Source organism: Aulonocara stuartgranti (assembly GCF_965226115.1).
Source record: "Aulonocara stuartgranti genome assembly, chromosome: 14".
NCBI classification, from domain to species: domain Eukaryota; kingdom Metazoa; phylum Chordata; class Actinopteri; order Cichliformes; family Cichlidae; genus Aulonocara; species Aulonocara stuartgranti.
In genome coordinates, this window is record NC_138950.1 from 23,484,843 (window position 1) to 23,507,508 (window position 22,666).

Consider the following 22,666-nt stretch of genomic DNA (forward strand, 5'->3'; position numbering starts at 1 on the left):
AATTAATATTTAATGGCAGCTCAAAGCAACGCTGTTTTTTATGGCTATGACAGTAACATCAATATTGATCTACTGCAGCGGCATGTCTTCGAAGATTCCTCAGATTTTCCTGAAAACTCCTCTGAGCATTGCCAAATTGGTCAGAGGCCAATGAATTCATAAAGGAAATCGAGCAGTTGGACATATTAGGGCACACTGTCTCCAGAGAGCCTGACTTCCCCACTGCCTCAAGAGTAAATGAAAATGATGCTACAGCGAAGCAAGCAAGCAGAGGAGGGTGTTATTATTGGTTTTCAAAAATGGCATATGTTCAGGGGTTAAAGGGGAATGTAACGACCCAAAACAGAGTCCCGAGACACGCAGACCAGATGATCCTGTCTGCACACACCCTCTTCCCATCTCATGCCTGTGCTGTGTTCATGGTTCAGATGTTTTTGGCACTTCTGCACCCAAGTTAACACTACAGAAATTAAATGAGCATAATCTGAGCAATTTTTTAAAAGGTAATTTCAAATTCAGCGTTTGAAACAGCTCAGCAGACATGACACACAAACTCATCTCTGTTCTCCTTCTTAGAGGTCAACACAGAGTCTGAGATGGGGAATGATGTAAGAAAGAGAGAACGTGAGGGGAAGCCGAGAGATTGATTTTGAAGGTAAAGACTGCTCAGCAAGTGTGATTTGATAAACTAGCAATGTACATTAGGGCTGGGTATCGTCACTGATTTCTAGAATCGATTCACAAGGTCCCAAATCGATTTGATCCACAATTCGATTCGGGGAAATTTTGCCTCAGACAGTCAGAAATATTATAATTCAGATCATGCATCAGTACATTTCCATATTTTTATATCTATAAAAAGAAAGCTGACACTTGCGAGACTTTATCAAAGGTGTGAGCGTCACAGCAGATGCCTTTGTGTCAAAGTAACTGAGGATAAAACACAGAAAAACATGAAGGTGATTTTCCTGGCCTGGGATTTAATAAAAATATTCTGCAGTAGATCAAAAATGAAAGAAAACCATTAATCAACATGTGAACATTACCTGATGCTGCGGAAGTGAAGCAGAGCAAAGTTACAGAGGTTTTAGAGACACAGCTGAGCGTTTTGCAATTTTGCATAATTTTAAAAAGTTTACATTTGTTCAGAAGCTTGTTGAACGGCAGAAATTAGGTTTTCTTTTCGGAAGTAGGTAAAAGGAAAATAACAGCGGCCGACAGCGCTGTAAACAACGGTAGACTTGTGCATAACAAGCAAGCGAATAATGCAGAAAACAGAGATTTTTAGATGGGAAACTGTTCTTGAAGTATACTGAGAGAGAGAGACAGCTGTGCATGAAGTGTGATTTTATCGTGGTGGCAGCAAAACAATAAGAGGGAATTCATGACGATGTTTATGTGAAGTGTAGTTTGGATCTCCTTTTGCTGCTGGTTCAGTCAATATTGTTTGGAGAGAGATAAAAACCTGCAGCTTTTGAATCTAGCGCAAAAAGGGCGTAAACACAAAGCGCGGACCCGCCGACGGATCAGGATCAGCGAGCTGTCAGCTTTCAGCCCCGACCGTGTCCGTGCCGTCGGGTGAGAAAGGCACATCTCACTGATTGTGATCCGTTGGCGGGTCCGCGCTTTGTGTTTACGTCTTTGTGCAGAATCCGTGTTCCTGCTCTCATTTACTGTTTTAGCTGTTTGGTGGTTGTTGAAATTTAGTGAGGTTTAACCTGAGATTCACGTTTCGGGCAAAATAAATTTATATTAAAAAATCGATTCAGGATTTTAATGAATCGATATCACGTAATCCAAGCTAGAATCGATTTTAATCAATAAATCGATAATCAAAACCCACCCCTAATGTACATGTCATGTGTTTTTTTTAATCAGGTATTTGGATCTGTACATGATGTATTTTGAAAGCAAATTAAATGATAATAATTCAATTTGTATCCAGAGTTTATATTAGATACTTCAAAGTGGGTAGTTTGAAGTGTTGTGGTTCAATTTACAGTGATAAACTATGTTAGAAGGGTGCAGGGCAGAACTCTGGTATCGCTGCTAGATTAGGTCCTGAGTAGCATCAGAGACATAACAGAAGGAGGACACGGCACTTGATTCTGCAAAAATAAACATAAGATGCACAACAAAGATAAAAAATATACATTTTAGATAGTCACATACAACATGGCAACGATTGTGCCACTTTGAGCTTATCAGCCAGAGCTGAGAGGCTCCTAACCCTGAACTGTCAGGCTGTCCATCAGTATATGTCAGAGCCAAGAAGCGCTTTACATGTCATATGAAAAACCAAGTTTTCACAGGGCTTTGTGCAGTCCTTGACATACTTGACATCCTCGTTTTAGAGAGAAGGGGCGGCATGTTTATGGCTTTAAAGCTTCAAAACTTTCTTTTTCACATGATGTTGAAATGTGATCAGTAAAATATTAAAATCCATTCCAAAACTGCCTGATAACCAAAACAAAGCAGTGTCCTTGTTTACAGAATGTCATAAAGGCTTTTACATAGGATTCACGATCTTTGTAGTCATGCATTGACTACATAGATATACTGTACAGTGTTATGCAGTACAGTCTGCACTTTATTGTTTCCTGTTTAGTTTTTATGAAGCATTAAACAGCATTAAAACTTGTCACCTTGTAAGCTGTTAGTTTGCAAAAAAAAACATTAACATGTACTAACCTGGTGAAGCACCTTGAAGGCGACTATTGTTGGGACTGAATTGAATTGACGTGCTATACAAGACTCCGTAAGAAACAAAGTATCAGAGATAGACAAATCACCTACTTCTGACATAATGCCCTTCAAAAGCAATTAAGTCTGTTTGAATCAATGCCCACACATAAAAATTAATATTTAATTTAATAGCACCTCAAGGCAACGCTGATTTTTGTGGCTATGACAGTAACATCAATATTGATCTACTACAGCGGCATGTCTTCGAGATTCCCTAGATATCCTTGAAAACTGTTCTGGGCTTTACCAAGTTGGTCAGAGACCAATGAATTCATAAAGGAAAACGAGCAGTTGGACATACTAGGACACACTGTCTCCAGAGAGCCTCTTTTCCCCACCGCCTGGAGAGTACATCAACACGATTCTACAGCGAAGCAAGCAAACAGAGAAGGGTGTTATTATTGGTCTTCGAGAAATAGGATATGTTCAAGGCCAAGGGAGCTCAGAATTCAGAGGCAGACTGATTACAAACTTGGAAACATGCCCCTGCTTCATCTTTGAAGATGGGATTTTATAAATCTAAGACACAGAGCAAGGAGGGAGAAGTGTGAGCAAGTAGTGCCAAGATAGGCGATAGACTATCGGCATAAACATACAGAACATACATATGCAAATAAAAATAAGTAAGGAAGCTACATTATTCTGGAACTTCACTAAAGTAGCTTTGCATTATTCACAATTCAGGGTTATTGCCTTTTTTGTTAAAGGTTCTCTACAATCACTCTATTTCTACTGACATCCCTTATCTGGCTTGTGGCTTTTTAAGAAACTTACGAGTTCCTGTTCAGATTATCTACAATAAGTTTTAGGAGGCAGAGATCCCTGTCCGATGTGTTTGTCCCATACACCGCACTATTACGGAAACACTGGTTTCATTAACATTTGAACAACAACGCTGACTGGGAGCCATTAATCACTACAGGAGTCTCAGTCATGGTGGCCTATTAATACTCCATTCTTTGCAACACAAACACTGCAAACAACATTATGCACAAGAGTCCAAGTCTAAACACCGTGCAGCCGAAATAATAATAATCAAAAAACACTGAATAAAATATGTGAGATTAAGATTAACAGCAAGTGTTTGTATTACAAAAATCAAGTATGCACAACCACACTCCTCAGTAAGTAACTCACTATAAGTGTTTGCATTATTATAAATGAAGTTTAACTATTTTTAATTAATTAAATTATTTTGTAATAATGTGAGATAAATTACCCATTAGTTTTAAAGTCAGTGAGCATTAAACACATTTAAAATGGCAAAACATTTGAGGATGGGTTTGGTTTTTTTTGGACATACGTGAGTCCTTTACAGAATAATCTGATGTTTCACCTCCTTGTTCCACCTTTTGGGGCTAATGTTGTTAGTTCAACAATCAGTACAGCAATTTTCACACATGGCATTGTTGCTGTAATTCTTTATTAATCAGTGGCAGGTGTTCCCTTCACAGCTGGTTAACTCGAGCTGATGTGAAAGGCTGTCAGGCTTCATTGTCTGCCATTGGCTGTTCCAGTCAGCGCCATGGAGCTGACTTTCTGTATTCTTGCTCCATCACATAGTTACACCGAAGCTAACCGGCCACCTACATGCTTTTGGGCTACAGAGGCCTCTTTATGGCCCCCATTTACGCAGTTACAGTATCTGTTGGGGTTGCCTTTTTGTTGCTGTTGTCTTGTCTGTTGTCCGGACATGAAAGACACTTTAAAATAGAATATGTGAGAGATGTAACACTTGTTTATACATGCATTAGGGTTGTGTATTTTCCAGATGAACAATATGATCACACAATTTTGACAAGAGCGTCGATATTTGTGCTCAGTCTAATTATAACAGTCTGAATTAAACTGGTGGATCAGTCAACATGATGGCATACATTAATGAATAGTTTAAGAGTAACTACTGTATGGGTGTATGATACTTGTGCTGGTTGCACTGGCTGTGTGTTAATATGGTGTGCTAGTATCACATATCGCATAGATAACTCCTGATTAAAACAGTGGTACAGCAAAACATATCCAATGACATGCACTCAACAACCACTTCGACTCCTTTTTGATGCAAATACCTAATCAGCTAATTACATGGCAGCAATCCAATGCATTTAGCCATGTAGACATGCACAAGACAACCTGCTGAATTTCAGGCGGGCTGGTCTGAGTATTTCAGAAACTGCTGATCTGCTGGGATTTTTCCACACAACCAACCCTGGGGTTTACAAAGAATGGTCCAAAAACGAGAAATTGTCCAGTGAGCGGCAGCGGGAAAGTGTGCTGAGCAAAAAATTTCTTATTGATATCAGAGGTCAGAGGAGAATGGCTAGACTGCTTCAATCTTGATAGGAAGGGAGCAGTAACTCAAATAACTGCTTGTTACAACCAGAGTATCTCTGAATTCACAACAACCTTGAAGCAGATGTGTAGCACCAGTAGAAGACTACACTGGCGCCGCTCCTATCTGCTAAGAACAGGAAAACAAGGCTATAATTTATACAGGCTCATCAAATTTTGACAATGGGGAATTAGAAAAACATTTTCTCCTGTGACATCTAGATTGTAGGGACAAAATTTGACATAAACACCATAAATGCATGGATCCAGTCTGCACCAACCAAGTGCAATGTTGTGGTGGTGTAAAGTTGTGGGGGATATTTACTCTTAAAACCAATTGAGTGTCATTTAAATGCCACAGCCTACTGCTGCTGCTGACCATGTCTATTCCTTTATGACCACAGTGTACTCATCTTCTGATGGCTGCTTTCAGCAGGATGAAATGTTATGCCAGAAAGTTCGTATAATCTCAAACTGGTTTTTTAAACATCACAATGGGTTCAATTCAATTCAATTTTGCCAAATCACAACAACAGTTGCCTCAAGCCACTTTATATTGTACTGTAGATCATACAATAATAGATACAGAGAAAAAACCAACAATCATATGACCCCCTATGAACAAGCACTTTGGCGACAGTGGGAAGGAAAAACTCCCTTTTAACAGGAAGAAACCTCCGGCAGAACCAGGCTCAGGGAGGGGCGGCCATCTGCTGCAAGTTCACTGTACTCAAATGGCCTCCACACTCAACAGATCTCAGTCCAATAGAGCACCCAATAGACCCAAAGGTGGGTCCAATTTGGTATCAGGAAGTCATAACTAATGAAGTGGCCCTTGATTGTATGCTGCTAAAGTCCAACCAACAACCATAGCATCTGTGCTACACTGCAAGACTTTAAAATTGAAATATGTGCATTATATCGCTAAACACCCATTTTCAGTACTGTTCTATACACAATCGCATTATTAGTTTGAGCTCCCTTCAGCAGACAGTGTATGCCAGCGTATTTTTGTTTTTCCAAACCTCACTTTTCAAAATGTTAAACTCCGAGAAAACACAATGGCCCGCGGAATGGTCGGAGATTCTGGCAGGTCGTTTTAACTCGACTGTGTTTCAATCTGTTTATAGCTTCATCGCAGTGAGGAAGGCGAGTGTGTTGTACAGAAATCACAACGACAACACTGTCATTGGGAGCTTGTACGCGTGCCGGTACCTGGCAGCAACTCTAAAGCTTTACTGGTGAAGCTGTTTATTTTGTCACAACAGTACTTGCTCGTCGCTGTCAGGAAACACAAATACTGCACAATCTGCACCAACGCATGAAGAACATATAGTCCTCTTTCCACGCGATGATGTCAGCCCCCTCACCCCGTCAGATACATTTCAGTTTGAGAAACTTCACAAAACAAGGCTACCTGAAAATAGGTTGTTTCTGAAATGTTGTGCACATCAAGCACACACTCTTCTTTTCTGCTTTACTGGGTCACAGGTAATTTGCCTTTTCACAGAACAGTGTGGCTTCGTAAAATGATTCCGGCACTCCCGTTGCTCATTCCCCAAAACCTACATATTTTGCAGCTTATAAAGCACTAAAAATACAGTCTTCAGCCATCAAGTTGTGGTGCTGATGCAGCACGCAGGCATCGCTGGCTGTGTGAAGCACAAGCCTCCATGGAGGCAGCGTTTCCTCAGATGTATTTGAATAAGACATGATGCCAGTTTATTTTTGTAACATTCCCCACCCCAGACTGTTGGCAGGCAATGGAGTTGTGACTAAACCATCTTCCAGTTTCCATATCAGGCGAAAATGAATAAAATACAGAGTCTGTGTCACTGCAATTTAGTTCGAAATGAATCGAGTAAATCACATACCAATATACAGAGCATTAAGCAGAACGCTGCATTGTGAAGCACAGCAGTGGTGTACCAACGGGGGATGGATTCGTGGACGATGCACATCCAAACTAGAGTTCGCTGTATTATACTGGCACACTTTCCCTCTGCAGCAATTTCAGCCCCGGCTCTTTGATGTTAAATTATGAATAGATGTCACACAAGCAGAGTGCTCACTGAGGGTGTCTTTGGTAAAGCATTTCTGTAAGGCTTTTGACTCTTAGACTCTGTCCAAACTGCTTTAAACCTGGGTGACTGTCACTGAGTGTCAGTGGAAGAAGTATGGTGAAACCACAAAGAGGGAAGAAAATGTGGCATTGCTGTAGCATATTAACCAAAGTGATCTCGTCTTCCAGGTGTGCACTTGCTGTTTCCTGACTCTGTGAGTGGACAAGACAGAGGAAGAGGAACAGGAAAAGGAAATGGTCGGCTGATGTGTCATGGAGGATGTCAACGCTAGGTAGCCCGTCTCGTCTCCAGTGTGGCTTTCCCAGCCGTGCAATGATCCAGTTCTAACTGTGGGTGAGCTCACTTTTTTCATTTGTTACACACTGCTCAAAAAACTGCAGGAGCACTTTTTAAATCTGAGTATAGCATCAAGCCAATTAAACGTCTGGGATACTGATCTAGTCAGATCTAGTCAAGTAGCAGAGGGGGTTGTTAATCGGTTTCAGCTTTTTTGGTGTTAATGACATTAACAATTGGTGCACTAGAGGGGAGACAATGGGACAACCCCCAAACAGGAATGGATTTTCAGCAGGAGGCCAATGACATTTTTTCCCTCCTTATCTTTTTGAACTGTTTTTTTTACTAGTTTTGCATCTAGCTGTCCCTACTGCTAGCATGAGGCGATATCTGGACCCTAAAGAGGTTACACAGATAGTCCAACTCCTCCAAGACAGCAGTACATCAATGTGTACCATCGCAAGAGGGTTTGCTGTCTCTTCTAGCAAGATCTCAAGAGACGGGCATTCCAGGATACGGGCAGCTACTGGATAGTTACTGGATAGGGCTGTAGAAGGTCCATAAGCCATCAGTAAGACCAGTATCTACTCCTGAGGGTTTGACATCCTCTAGTGGACCCTGTGCTCACTGCCCAGCACTGTGATTGACATTTGCCACGGAATACCAGAACCAGTTTGGTGGTGGTTCGGTGATCAGTCTGCGGCGGGACGCACAGACCTCCCTAGCTTGCCTAAAGCACCCTATGTGCAATTAGGTATCGGGATAAAACCCTTGGACCTATTGTCAAACCCTGCAGTGGTTCAGTGGTTCCTCCTGGGGCACAACTAGTGGAAATAGTATGCAGGCAGCCCCTGGAGGATTAAGGAATTGATACCATTGACTGCCCCCCACAGTCGCATGACCAGTACCAATAGAAGACCTCTGGGGCATTATGTTTCAGTCTTTTCCAATGCTCACAGATTGCACCTCAGACTGTTCAGGAGCTCAGTCATGCCCTGGTCCAGATCTGGGACAAGATTTGTCATGATAACATCTGTGGTCTCAAATAAGGGCATGCCCTGGTGCTGTAAGGCATGTGTACAACCACGTGAAGCTCTACAAACTACTGAATACAATTTTGAATTTTTTGCAATGACATTTTGGCTAAATGGACTAGCCTGCTACAATGTTTGTTTCTTTTTGATTCCCAGGGTGTCCTTGAATTCAGCCCACTGCAGGTTGAAAATGTTCATTTACATCAAATCCTGTGAAATACTTTTGTTCCTAACACATTACCCAGACCATAACAGCATAGGTACCAGCACTGATGTATTTTTTTCCATTGATATCTGATGTGTTTTAAAAGTGTTCCTTTAAAAAAATTTTGAGCAGTGTAGTTGTATTAGTCATCAGACTCCTGGCAACAATATTTTTAAAGGCCTACCCAAATTTTTTGATCCTGGTCAATTTTCTAAAATAAGCACTATTTCTGAACCTGTAAAAAGAGATCATTAATGTTTTCTGTGGCTGTAGAGGAGCTTTGTTAAGTTGGAGAAAATCAGCCTGATGATGTTATACAGTACAATTAGGGACTGTGTTACAAAAGATGTGCTGTAAAAAAAAAAGGAGGGAAAAAAAAGAAACGATGGATAATTTCCAGGCAAAAATGGGCTCTAAGAAAGATATTAAAGTCTGGGTCTAACGTTCGATCAGGAGCTTAACACTTGAATTGAAGGTGAGCTGTGATGAATGTTGCTGTTGTCAACTTGTAACACTGCTCTACAATCACAGTTTTTGTGTAGTTCCAAAAATAGACTGGCCTTTGTTCCATGGAATGATTTGATCATTGTAAATCCGACATAGACAGAGACACTAAAATTTTGGAGGGCATCTAAGCGAGGCCAAGAAATCCATTCGACTTAAACGTAAACAGTAGCAGTAATGTTTGACTATTAGATGTCTTATATTGAGAAAGGATTTACATGATGAGTTTAATCACAAGCTTTTTCCTCTAGAGCAGAGATGTCAAACTCATTTTACATGGAGGGCTACATACAGCCCATTTTGATTTTTTGTGGGCCAGACCAGTGAAACTCCCTTTTCTGTCAGTGTAGATAAATTTAACTACACATTTAATCAATGAGATTTTCATTTAAGAAAAAACAAGTGCAATACGTCTCATTTCTTCTACATGATAAAGAAATGCTGTTGTAATAAACATCAGAAATCTGTCAGCACAGCTCTGTGGGCTTAAATTATACGAGTTAAAGATGTAAAATTACAGAAATCTGTCATTTAATTACATTGATGTTGTATGAGTGGCTATGGGGAAGGTACTGATGTGATACCAAGTAACCACAGGGCTAGTATTGCCGATGCTAACACTGATGCTTATAACATATAAAGGCAGCTGTAGGAGAGAGCAGTGTGTCATGATTTATGAGATGAGTCATCAATTTGCAATTAAATTTGTTTTAATGACCACTAAATTCCTGCGAGTTTACTTTTCACAATAACGAGTTAACTCATTAAAATGCAGCTTTCAGCTTTTCGTGTATTTTGAAACTGTTTTTTTTTTTCAGATCTGTAAATGTGGCTGACTGTTAAGGACTTTGGATCAGTTACTTTTGTTTAAATGTTCTATAGGATATAAATAAAACCGTAGTAACAGCCAACTTTAAAAGGCTCAGACATTTTTATAGACGATAGAAACATGTACCTAGTATCTAGATCCTAGTACCTAGTATCTACTGTATCTGATGCCAATACCAGTGTTGGTATCAATGTCATCGCTATTGAGATTGATCCACCTCCCTCTTCTTACTGTTCTTTCAGTATTTCTTAGTAATTTTCCTTTCTACTTAAAAAGAAATAAGTACATACAGATTATATCAGTAAGGAAGCTGATTAAATATTGACCGATAACTTATGGCAAAGGGATGGGATTAAATAAGTGTGTACTTCTTCTCACTCCTTTTCAATATGTAACTGAATCAGAACAGGTGAAGCAATATATAGCATTTTTTCTTCTTTTCTTTGATAAATGGACTTTGTATATTGTTTACATGATCGAAATAAATTAACAAACAAACATACAGACAGCTTTGCAGCGCACAATTCTTTTCCTGGCTAAAGAGCATGAGTAGAGTCTGTGTCAAAAGCGTTTATACCTAAGGCTTGGCCATTAATAGTGTATTTATTTACAAAGCAAACGAACATAATTGGCATATACAATTACATTAAGCCACAATATTCTGCCACCGTCCCCAGCAGTGGGAGCAGGATCGCTCTGGGAAATGCGATGACTTGTTCTCTCTCGTGTAAAGCTAAAATGAATGCGCTGAACACCTGTGCCCACATTATGGCTGTTTTAGTCTTTGTTTAATTGAGCAGATCACTTAATATCTGCATTTCCCACTTAGGGCTCAGCATAATACCACAAGCATTTTAAGTATAAGAGACAGACCCTGGGAGAGATGGGCAGGACTGCTGACCTTAAATTCAATGTAAATGGTCAATGAAGAACAGTAATAATAGAGGTATGAAATATAATGATGGAATACAAAACAGAAAGACTAAATAAAACTTTACATTTATGAAACATGACTTTATTTTTGTGGAGAAAATATTGATTCAATTAAGTGTTCATTCAGCACTTCTACACAAAATTCCTGTAAGACTTCGGACAAGCTGCTGAACAAAAATATAGCTGGAGGGAAGGAAATTGGTGTCATTCATGAATCACGATTGTTGTGCTTAAAATGTTAATTGAGAAAATTATGTTTAAATGGTAGACGGTACTAACTACACAGTGGTTTAATTGATCGTGTACTTACATTTGAGTTTGATTGGCTATACCCTGTGATGAAGAGCAACTATCCAATCAGACATTAGGAACCGTAACTAGGCACTTGTTTTATTGCACTGAAACCACAACCTTTAGCTTTATGGTCCAAATTTGGTAGATGCCAGAAGTTATTTATTAATTTGTATTTAGTTTTATTTTTCTTTCTTTCTTTCTCTTTCTTTCTTTCTGTTTTAGAAGTTATTTAGATTTTAAAAAAAGCATACATTTTCATCTAACATGGCTAATTTGGTTTCTAATCATCATCAACTATGAGTAAATCATACACAGAACCACATACATAGATATGTACTAGTTAATATAAATGACATACTAATAAAAAAACGTCCACTGGTAGGACTACTCACCAAAACTAGAGCAAGGGCTTCTTTGTCTGGTAAACTTAACCACACAGAAAGTCAGATAATTGCATTCAAATTGCTTCAAAACACACCAACAATACAAACCAGGTTGAAGCATCCAATTTAGGGACTCGATTTATCCTTAGACAGATGATTACATGCTACAGACTCCTGTGCAACCATCCATATGTCAGTCATTAGCCAACCCCTTAATAATGTAAGCTTTAACCTCCTAAGACCTGAACTCTTCCACGGCATGCATTTTTAATTTCTCTTTGATATTTGGGCTGATTGGGGCCTGATGAATGTTAAAACAACGAATTACCAGATTTATTTATTTTTTTTTACCTAATTTTTGTTTCTAAGAAAAATGAGAGCCACATATGAGGATATTCATTTAAAATTTGGATAGAACAGTAGCAGTATAATGTCCTCATAAGTGGATATCAGGCCCTTGTAGAGCAAAATTGAGTAATTTGTTCTAAATAACCCAAAATGTGATGTCCACATATGTGGACGCCAGGTCCTAGGAGGTTAAGTCTTGATCAAATTTGAAAGACTTTTCCCCCCTAATATTAATATTGTATTTTAAATGGAGAAGGGAAAAACAGCCCAACTAGCAACAATGTCCACTGGAACCCTGATACAGCATTAAAGTTTGTATAATGATAAAAATATAAGTAGGTGTAAATATAAAAATTTAAGACAGAAGAAATGACAAAACCAAACACAGCATACTAATGAACACCATTCAAAAACAGCAGTACAGGATCTCTCAAATAGGTTGGCAAATGTGTTGCATCTGAGTCTCTCCAGATGCAACACATTTGCCATTTCTCCCATCCAAAGCTCAAATATAGTCTCATTTTCACTGCTGTAGCATGAACATTTTTGCAGTAACAATTCCAAACAGGATTGCAGTTTGTTCCTACTTTTTTGATTTCAGACTTTTAACTTGAGCCTGAAGTTCAAAGTAATTAATAGAGGAACTTCAGAATAATAGCCACTGTTTCAGTTAATGTCTGATTCCTTCCATGCTGAAATTGAAACTTTCAAAGAGATACAAGTCTGAACCAATGTTCTGGACTCAGAGGGAAAGGCACATTTGCAAAACAGTCATCCCACAGTCTGGTTACATCGCTTCCTGCCATTTGGCCTGTGAATACTTTCAGCACTGGGCATGAAGTCACCACCGTGTCTGCAGTGATAGCGCTGATGAGCTCACTGGGTTAGCAGGGGGCACAAGCTGTCAATGCATTGCCTCCTCCAATGGATTTGACCTTCCCTTTGTTGGTTACTGCTTAAAATCAGGCCCTATTTATTTATTTTAAATTCTGTGTAGGTAATACAGTAATCATGTTGTCTTTCACTTGAAAACTGTGAGAGCGTTATGCATTTGTGGCAAAATAGAATTCAAGATTGAACAACAGTAAGTAAGCTATTACTCAGTTTTAGTCACTGAAGGTTTTGCTTTGCAGAGAGCCAGTCAGGTCCATAAAGACAAAGTCCTTGAGTGTCTTAAATGCTATTTAAAAGCCAGTCAACAATAATAAAGGTCCTGCAAGTGTGATTTCCTTTTCTTCAAATAACTGAGATTAATCAAAAACAAATATGTTAGCTTGCTCTGGTGAAGGTTATAAGTCTAAGTTGGCTGGCTGACTTTTAATATCTGTTTGGGTTTTTTCTTTTCACGGTTCCCACCAGGTAATGCCGAGCCAAATAACCAATCCTGGAGATGCCGAAGAGAAGAGATATTCTTGCCATCGTGTTGATCGTGTTACCCTGGACTCTGCTCATCACCGTTTGGCACCAAAACGCTATTGCTCCACTCCTCGCCATCCGAAAGGGTACGCAGCACGCTGCACTCCACTGACGATATCGAACTTGAAGTGGGCCCTCGAACTTAACACCGTACTTCAAGTTTAGACAACAGGCTGTTCACACAGAGACACTTGAAAGCCATGACCATCAGCTTCATCGGAACTGAAAAGCACTTGTCCGGTCACTGCAAACCTCATCAGTCAGGGATGATTTTGCAGTGACGGATGAGTTGCATACCCACTCCATTTGGGAGTTATATTTATTCCATATACTCAGTTTGTCAGAATAAAACTGCTAAGCTGCAATTTTTCTTTTTTTGTTAGTAATAACTTGAACAGAGTTGCATATTATAAAACTAAATCCTTCTGCAGCTTATCCATTCACATAGCTTACAACATCAATCCATATCTTCTTGGTGTGACACAGTATCCAGTATAGAGTTTGTGTCAATCAAGCATTTGAGCCAAACCTTTGCCTGTTATAATTGGCTCAGTGTCATTGCAAATTAATTTCAGAGACTGTTGGCAATTAAAAAGCATAAATGTGTCCTATTAATTAACTTCACCAGTGTCTGGTGCCTTCTCTGCAAACCAGAAAAGCAACAGTTTAAAATGTCAAGATTCCTGCAGAATAAACACACCCAAATTAAAGCAACAGCAAATCAATAGAGCAATCTGCTCTATTCCTGTAATCTCAGAAATGCACAAAGAGGGGTTAACAAGGAAAACAGGCTTATTCAAATGAGCTATGGGAGTCTGTACCGAACTTACACATGATTTGACTCAGCATGTTTTTGCAGGTTCTTCAAACCCTCTGAATAGAGTCTGATTAGCTCCTTAACGACTAAGGTAAATTAAAAAATAAAAATAAAAAGTTCCCCCCCAAAAAAAAAAAAAATTGTACATAGTTAAGCAATTTTAATTTCTCATGGAATACACTAAAGATATAATAACTTTTTTAAATGACAATCTAACCAAGCTCTGTCCACAGGCTTCCTTTTGTGTTCCTTTAAAAGAGAAAAGCTAGAGATTTATTGGCAGCATGCTCACTGGCAGCCTCTGTTGAACATCTGGCCATCAGAAGATTGTGTTAATCTTTGTGCTGCAGAAAAAAATCCCCTTTTATGCCGGAGGTGCGACTAGAGCTCAAGAAGAAAAGTGAAAGATTGCCATGAGCTGTGGCACAATAGGAAGAAATGAGCAACCTTAATGACTCTGTAATCACATTCTGTCCATCATGACCAAACTATTCAGGCCAAAATATCACAGCCTTCACCGAGGGAGTCTACTCAAAATGCGTCAGCTGACTGATTCGCTGCGTTTTGTGCATTTCTAAAGAAGGTCAGATTTTTGAAAATGAGCCTCACCTTCCCACACATAAAATGGAAAATGATGTACTGCATTGACACAAGCTATAGACTTAGCACACAAACCTCAGTTTCTGCACTGATACGCGATGTAACACCTTAAGCACCATTCCAATTTTAGGTTGTGTTACCTAAAACATGCCCTAAAACCCACACAGGGTGTCTTATGAAAGCGTTTCCATGAGAAACCTTCACTTTGCTATTCTGTCTGTCTGACATACAGTATGCGTATGTGCAGCTCATGGATGCAAAGAAGATACCGACAAAAGCAACAGATTTTCAGTAGAGAAGACCTTGCAGATTTCTTGATGGCTTGATACAAGAGTTTGCACCTATGGCCTTTAACGAGAAATGGCAAAATCCAACATTATGTCATTGCTGTTTGACTCAAAAGCTTACAAACCTCACTGTAATAGCACACATGTGGATGTGGATGTTTAGGCCTCTCTGAAGTCAAATCCATTTGAACTGTGAACACTGGGTCTAGAGCAGGGATATCAAACTCAATTGATGGGCCACATACAACCCACTGTGATCTAAAGTGGGCCAGACCAGTCTTAGTGTAAAAAAGTTTAACTACCACTTGAACCCTGAGATATTTTAATATAAGAAGAAGAGCAATTTCAACAATACAGGGGGTGAGAGAGTCTGTGGTGGAAAAGGCATGTCTACCGCATTTACATACATGCCTTTTTTCTTCCTTTAAAAAGAAAAGCCCAAAGGCAACACCGGGGGAATAGCAGGGCTCATCCCTCCCTCGTCTTGCACTGTCTCTCTGTCCATCAGCTGTGTTATCCTCTCACGGTGCCTGCTTTCACTTTTTGCAGCCTGTCACCATCTAGTAAAAGAGATCTTTATCATTCCAGAGAGGCTTGCAGTTCGCCACCACCGGCTCTCAGGTACACTTTACCCCCATTGGGTTTAAGTCACCTGAGGCAAATATAGAAAAAGCAGCTCAAGGTTACACTAATGCCTTACATGTCTTCTTATCCCCACATCTACAGATGATGGCGTCGAGGGCAAGAGGGAGGCAGGTGGCCAGGCGCAGGACTCCAAGGAATACTGTGCCTCAGATAAGGACATTGTGGAGGTGGTGAGGACAGAGTATGTGTACACTCGGCCTCCGCCCTGGTCGGATGTGCTGCCCACAATCCACATCATCACCCCCACATATAGCCGGCCCGTTCAGAAAGCTGAGCTGACACGGCTAGCAAACACCTTCCTCCATGTCCCCAACCTGCACTGGATCTTGGTGGAGGATTCCCAAAGGAGAACGCCTCTTGTCACACGACTCCTCCGAGAAACGGGACTAAACTACACCCATCTCAATGTAGAGACACCCAGGAACTATAAGCTGCGAGGTGACACTCGGGATCCCAGAATTCCAAGAGGGACTATGCAGCGGAATCTGGCCTTGCGGTGGTTGAGGGAGACGTTCAACGCCAACAACAGCCAGCCGGGAATCGTCTACTTTGCTGATGATGATAACACATACAGCCTGGAGCTGTTTGAGGAGGTCAGTGGCTGAATTGTAATAAACATAACAAAGTTGAGGACACATTCACGTTGTTTGTGGGCAGGAATCAGAAAGCGTACAGCCCACACCCCCAGTATGAACACGAAGAGAACTTATAGTTTGAAAACTAAGCAGAAACGCCAATCCAGCTTTAACTGTGTCCAAACTGCTGGTTGTCTCTGTGTACTCTGGCTTCCACCCACAGTCCAAACACATATACAGTGGAACCCCGACTTACGAAATTAATTCATTCTCGAGGATCTTTCATAAGTCGAAATTTTTCGCAAGCCGAAGCACCCATCGCGCCTTTTGAGTGAACAATAGGCTATAGGCTAATTGCTAACTGCAACAACAATACGTCGTTTAAGTGGAACAGCGAAACGCAAGTAGAAAAGCCAAAGGGGTTGTCACATGATTCGGAAGGCATTGTGGGCATTGTAGGCATTCTGGGCTCAGCCAATCAGAGCCAGCGGATTTCATATACCGGGCATTTTGTCCTAACACGGGCAGAAATATTGCCGCTAAGTGCCTTCGTAACTGGAATTTTTCGGTAAATGGGGTATTCGTAAGTTGGGGTTCCACCGTAGTTAGTTCATGAATCTGAACTGTCCAAGAGTGTGAATGATTGCCTGTCTCTCTGTTTTTACTCCGAGACAGATTGGTCACCTGTCCAGGGTGTATCCCTGCCTCTCTCCATGAGATAGGCTTCATGATAACTCCATGAAGCTAACTGAGTAATTGTTCTTAAAAATATCAGTGCAAGTACATTTGCAGATGTAGGTTTTTGTTCAAACATACACTATGCATGTACTCAGATCAAAATGTGATAAATCGTCCCTAATATTCATGTTTGGTGGGGCAGTCGCAGCACTTTCACCAACTTGGCAAATATGCTGCCAGCTCTTATCTAGTTATAAAAAAAAATCTGTTACTCTCAAGCTCCATTAATCTTTCAGATGCTCCACTTGAGTTTCTGAAACACTAACCACGTGCAGAGTTGATGATGGGTATTTCTGGGGGAATAAGAAAGGCCTTAAAGCTCAGAAGCCATTCAGCTATCAGAGGAATGACTGGAATTCTTAACAATGTATTAAAATCATTTTATGCACTGCATTAAAAATAACGGATTGCACCTTTAAATAGTTATGTGAGCAATATATTGTGTCTGTGCTTTTTGGCATACAATGTGTATTCTTTAGAGAAAAAGGACACTGGACATTTTTAAGTTCTATATAAAATAATTCTTGATATACTGCATGGAGTGCCATATATTATCTATCTGTGTTGTTATATACTCACCGTTACAGGAGAAGTGGTGAGGCGTGGGCGGATTTGAACCATAAATTCTTAGTTGAAGTACTTTAAACTCTTAACAAGCACAGTTGGTATCTGAAGCCAGTTGGGAGAAGTTTGGGCATGTAATTAGTACATCTCAGGCCATCCATCTTGACATCAGTTGAATTACCTGAGCGGACACGGTCTAGGTCCTCCGAGTATGTGCCTCAAGTCTTGTTAGTAGTGCCGACAGGAGCCGTAGTAAATGGAGCGCTGGTATTGACGGGGCCTGTCATTACCTTTCCCTGGGAATCAGCCAAAGCGCTTGGTCTCGCTCAAAGGCTCTCCATCACCTCCAATGGGCCTATTTATGGTCCAGAGTAATGGCCCCAAGGGGCACGGAGAGAGTCATGGAGAGGGAAAGGCAACACAGAAAAGAATAAACAAAAAAAAGAGGTGACAGTAAGATAGACAGGGCATGGAGAGTTGGCTATTACTGCAGTAAAGATGGCAAATGTTATTAAACAGGGACTCAACAGGTAGACACATGGGTGACCCCTTCACCATGAAAAAAATCGAAAAAAGCAGTGAATCATTTGCATTTACTAATTGGCAGCGCAATACTGCAATACACAAGTTGTACTTTGAAATGTTCTCCTGTCTTTTGCAAACTAATATTGTTAATGTCACTGAGATTTAGACTAACTAGACACTTTATTAGATACACATTGCTGGTGCTGGGTTACACCTCGTTTTGCCCTAATTGTTTGTGGCATAGATTCAATACTGGAAGCTTCCTCTGAGATTTTGTCATTTTCAACTGCACATCCACTTTTCGATGATCCATGCTTTCACCGGGCAATGTTTTTCCAATCTTCTAATCTTCTATTGTTCAACTGTAGTGAGACCATATGACACAATGCTCTGTGGCAGCAGGGTAAAGTCATTGTCATCAGCTGCTATAGAGGACACTGCCATTACTGCCACCGACACATAGCCGCTATCTGAATTCAATCTCAGTCTTTCATTCCAGCAGCAGTTACTTTGGCAGACTTTGGTGCATACAGACTGTTATTAAGAGCCTAGTTTTTAGGTCAAGGCTTAATGAAAACTTTATGAAAAATTCATGTACCACAGTAAAGACCTACATACAGTATATTATTGAGGCCTCATGAGATGTGCTTTATTCCCAAACTCCAAAAAAAGAGAAACCTATTTACTGTTTATCATGCTATTGTTAAGACTACTCCAATTTAGCTGTCAGGCAGGCTGTCGGCCACTTAAATCCAAGAGAAAGGAGCAAACCAGCAGTTTAACAGAGCTGGATGATATTGACAAAAATATAGCATCCAGACACATCAGTCTTATCATTATATTTGACTACTGGGGATTTGAAAAATGCATTTATTCTCACAACAAACAACCCAAATAATAAAGACATACTAAAAAAAATCTCTACGTTAGCATTTGAAGATCAGATAGAATGGTTGCTTATGCAAGCCAATGTGTCTCTTTGATTTTCTTTATTGTTGGTTGTGTAATTTGAATCCTATAATGAGGATAGATTTTCTAATGAAATGAACAGGATTCCAAAACCCAACCATGTACTATGTAGATTTAAGTATGCACATTTCTATTGTTTGGATCAAAGAAAGAAACAAAAAACAAAAGAACTTAATCCACAGACACTACCAGCTGCAGCAGTGGATGACCCTTCTGTTTCTGTTATCTTCTCTGCACCCTTAAGGATTGATTAATGCATCTGGATGCTTGCCTTCTTTTCTCTGCTAGAGTTTGGGGCTCTTGTTTTTTTTTTTCCCTGCTGTCAACAATTCTGCATTCAAACACGAAGCTTAAATGCACACATTGGCATCCAGCCACAAACTAAAACATCACTGAAGAGAAAAAAGAAAAGAAAAGCTGTATAGATACATCAGATTCACCAGAATGAGGCGGGGTGGGGGTGACTTGGGGGTGGGGAGGGGGACTTGGTTGCATTTTCATTTGCTTGGCTGCCGGCTAAAGAGGGATTTGTGCTACTTTACTCCAGCTGATATTCCCAACAGAAGCAGCAGGCGTTCTCATTTTCACATGGTCTGTGTAGATGGGGAAAGTGACAAACCTCTTCACGCTGCCTGTAAAGAGCCTGATTCATTGCTTGTTTCCTATTGTTTTGAGTTATACTGTTAGGAAAGGGACGCAGGCAGGTATTTTTTGGGCAAGATGATGGATAACTTTACTTGTGGCCGGACTGTAAAAGTGTGAAAAAAACAAGCAAAAGTTGAGACTATCTTCAGGACAAAACAGCAGCTTTTAAGACTCAAACTCAGATGTTTATTAAGGAACAGCCTATTCTCACTCCTAAATCTTCACCCTGACCAGCTGATTAAATATAAAACGTGATAATGGTGCGCAGTAGGCGAAAAAACACCCTTTGCAGCTGCAACAAGCTTCCTCAACTGCTTCCGAAGCACTTCCTGATCTACAATAGTGACATCAGCTCACTACATTTAACAACAGTTTCATGGCATCTGTTTCCATTATGGTCTACCTGACAACTCTGTGTGTTCGAGTGTGATATCAAAAGGTCCAGCGCAGGCATTGTTGTGAGATGATGTTGGGAGTGAACCCACCCCCTAAGCAGGAAAAGAAAAAAAATGAGCATGAAAATCCCTTCCATGCGTGAGTGAAGCCTCAAAGTTAAGATTCATTTATTAAGTGTAAACCGTGAAAGAATCAAGCAACAATTTGGTGACCGGAAACTACCAAATTTCTAAATGTTGTTTTCCCAACAAAACCCTGTTGATAAAAAGGCAGGATAATGTCATTTAATCTCAGCTTTGAGGCGAAGCCCATTAAGCGTAGCAAAGAATGCAACTCTCTGATACACAACAAGCTACAAAAATATACAGCCCCTCCCTATAAATTATCACTATCATATACGCACATGCATGTAAGCTTTTAATTTACAGAGCTCATTAAGATAGTACAGACAGCTCAAGCTTATCTGGGTGAGTCGAACAGTCATTTCCCCCGAAGCTCAAATCCAATCATTCCCATAAGCCCCCGGGCTGCTTCATGCTGTTCAAACCACTTCTCTCTGGTCACCCAAGCTCTTCGCGCAGCAGCCCATCAGATCACACACCAACCTAACGCAGCAACTCATGCGCACTGCGATATTTGCATGTGATTTGCACAAAATCGCAATCTACAAATACACATTTAGACAAGTAAGCTTGGGTGGATATTTCAGCTCAATTGTGTTAATATAGTGCAATGTCGCAACAGCAGTCATTTCAGTGCCTGAGACATAAAGATCGTACAGCATTATAGAGGAAAGCCCACTGTTCCCGTGTGAGCAAGCGCTTGCTTGGGAGTGGAGAAGAGGGGGTCTTTATAACAAGAACAAACTTCAAGCAGAACCAGAGTCAGAGAGAGCAGCCATCTGCCAAACCCAAATTGGAAGCTTGTTCCTCAGGAGACGAGCCTGAGAGCTGAAGGCTCTACTTCCCATTCCACTTTTGACAACTATAGGAGCCACAAGCACGTCTGCACCCTGTATAAGAGTGAAGTGCTCTGTCGGGGTAATAATGCACTATATAACGTCATTAAGATATGATGGGCTTGGTCCTTATGTGGAGACATATTTCATGTTCTGTTCTGACGGGGAGCATATGGTTATGGATATTGCCTCCATGTGTTCTCCTATCATCTATGCACGGAGGCGCTCTCTCTTACAGACACACACACACACCTTTATTTTAAATTTGGCCTTCCTATGGAGAGGCACCGGCATCATTATTTCTGCTGCATTGAGTTTGATTAAATGACTTTGCTGTTTCTAAACCTTCCTCTTCCCTCATTATAAAAATGTACCTTTTATGGCTGCAGCAGCTCTTTCTAGAATAGCGAAGACTCGCTGAGCAGCAGACAAAGAAGAGGGCGGCAAAATCGTTTGATGCTGGAAGATTAAAGGACGGGGGGGGGGGGGGGGGGTTAAAGAAAAAAAGAAGAAGAAGAAGAAGAAAATGATGGCTCTGCGCCTTAAAGAATTTCCTCAGTCATCCAGCTACCAGGGCCACTTGCTCTAATGGCTCTGCTACTTCAAGCCCTCTTGGCACTGCCCCGCGCTTACTCGCTTTAGATGCCTAATTATCTCATTGTAGGGCAGCTGTTGAATAGTGTGTGTGATCTGCCTTCATCTGACAGCATGTCAGCTTCGCAGGCCACAATAGCTTGGTCAATATTCTTTCAGAATGAATAGCAGCAGCAGCTCTAAAAAGCTTCTGTCCGTGCTCTGCTGTAAAGCCAGCAGCTGATGCTCAAATACTGTTTCGCTGTCATGTATGGTTTTTCAGTTGACTAATTTGCTGTCTTCCCTTGTCTGTTTCTTCCCCCCTCTCTCCTCTCGCTAGATGAGATCGACTCGGAAGGTTTCTGTGTGGCCTGTGGCTTTTGTGGGTGGCTTGAGGTACGAATCCCCCAAGGTCAATGCAGCCGGTAAGGTCTACGGCTGGAAGACGGTGTTTGACCCCCATCGGCCCTTTGCCATCGACATGGCTGGCTTTGCCATCAACCTGAGGCTCATCCTCTTCAAGCCACAGGCGTATTTTAAGCTTCGCGGGGTGAAGGGAGGTTACCAGGAGAGCAGCTTGCTCCGGGAGCTTGTCACACTCAACGACCTGGAGCCGAAAGCAGCCAATTGCACTAAGGTAATTTCCTTGATTTTTGGGGTTAGTTTTTCACATGTTTACTGATGTTAAGCAGCTTGCCTTGAGCGGTTTGTATTTCAGGGATTTGCTTCACTGTTTGCTTCAAACAGTGAAGGCTCTCTGTCTTGTAGAATTAAAATCCTACAAGACAGAGAGCCTTAAACACCACTCTGCTTTTTTTTTTCCATGTAAAGGGTCACAAGCTTTACAGGCTCGGAACCACATGATTTGAAATGTTGTGGAATAATGGTGTAACATAAAAAGCAAAATGGAAAAAACTCATGTAAAGGACCACAAACCTGTTATGATGTAAATGTACTTATCACAACTTACCAGAGCATTATAAAATAACGAC

At 40.7% G+C, this 22,666-nt stretch overlaps 1 protein-coding gene across 4 annotated transcripts in view; it reads left to right on the top strand.

The window, feature by feature from the left end:
- Nucleotides 1-22,666, top strand: part of b3gat1a (beta-1,3-glucuronyltransferase 1 (glucuronosyltransferase P) a) — an 86,797-nt gene that overhangs the window by 59,174 nt on the left and 4,957 nt on the right. Inside the window, exons 3-7 of one of the 4 annotated variants that reach the window (XM_082502205.1) lie at nucleotides 7,328-7,493; nucleotides 13,326-13,468; nucleotides 15,636-15,707; nucleotides 15,813-16,324; nucleotides 22,015-22,311. In XM_082502205.1, the coding sequence (XP_082358331.1) occupies nucleotides 13,357-13,468; nucleotides 15,636-15,707; nucleotides 15,813-16,324; nucleotides 22,015-22,311 (993 nt within the window). In that variant the 5' untranslated portion in view covers nucleotides 7,328-7,493; nucleotides 13,326-13,356. The remainder of the gene's footprint in view (nucleotides 1-7,327; nucleotides 7,494-13,325; nucleotides 13,469-15,635; nucleotides 15,708-15,812; nucleotides 16,325-22,014; nucleotides 22,312-22,666) is intronic. The other 3 variants (XM_082502207.1, XM_082502206.1, XM_082502208.1) reach the window with 3 other exon arrangements.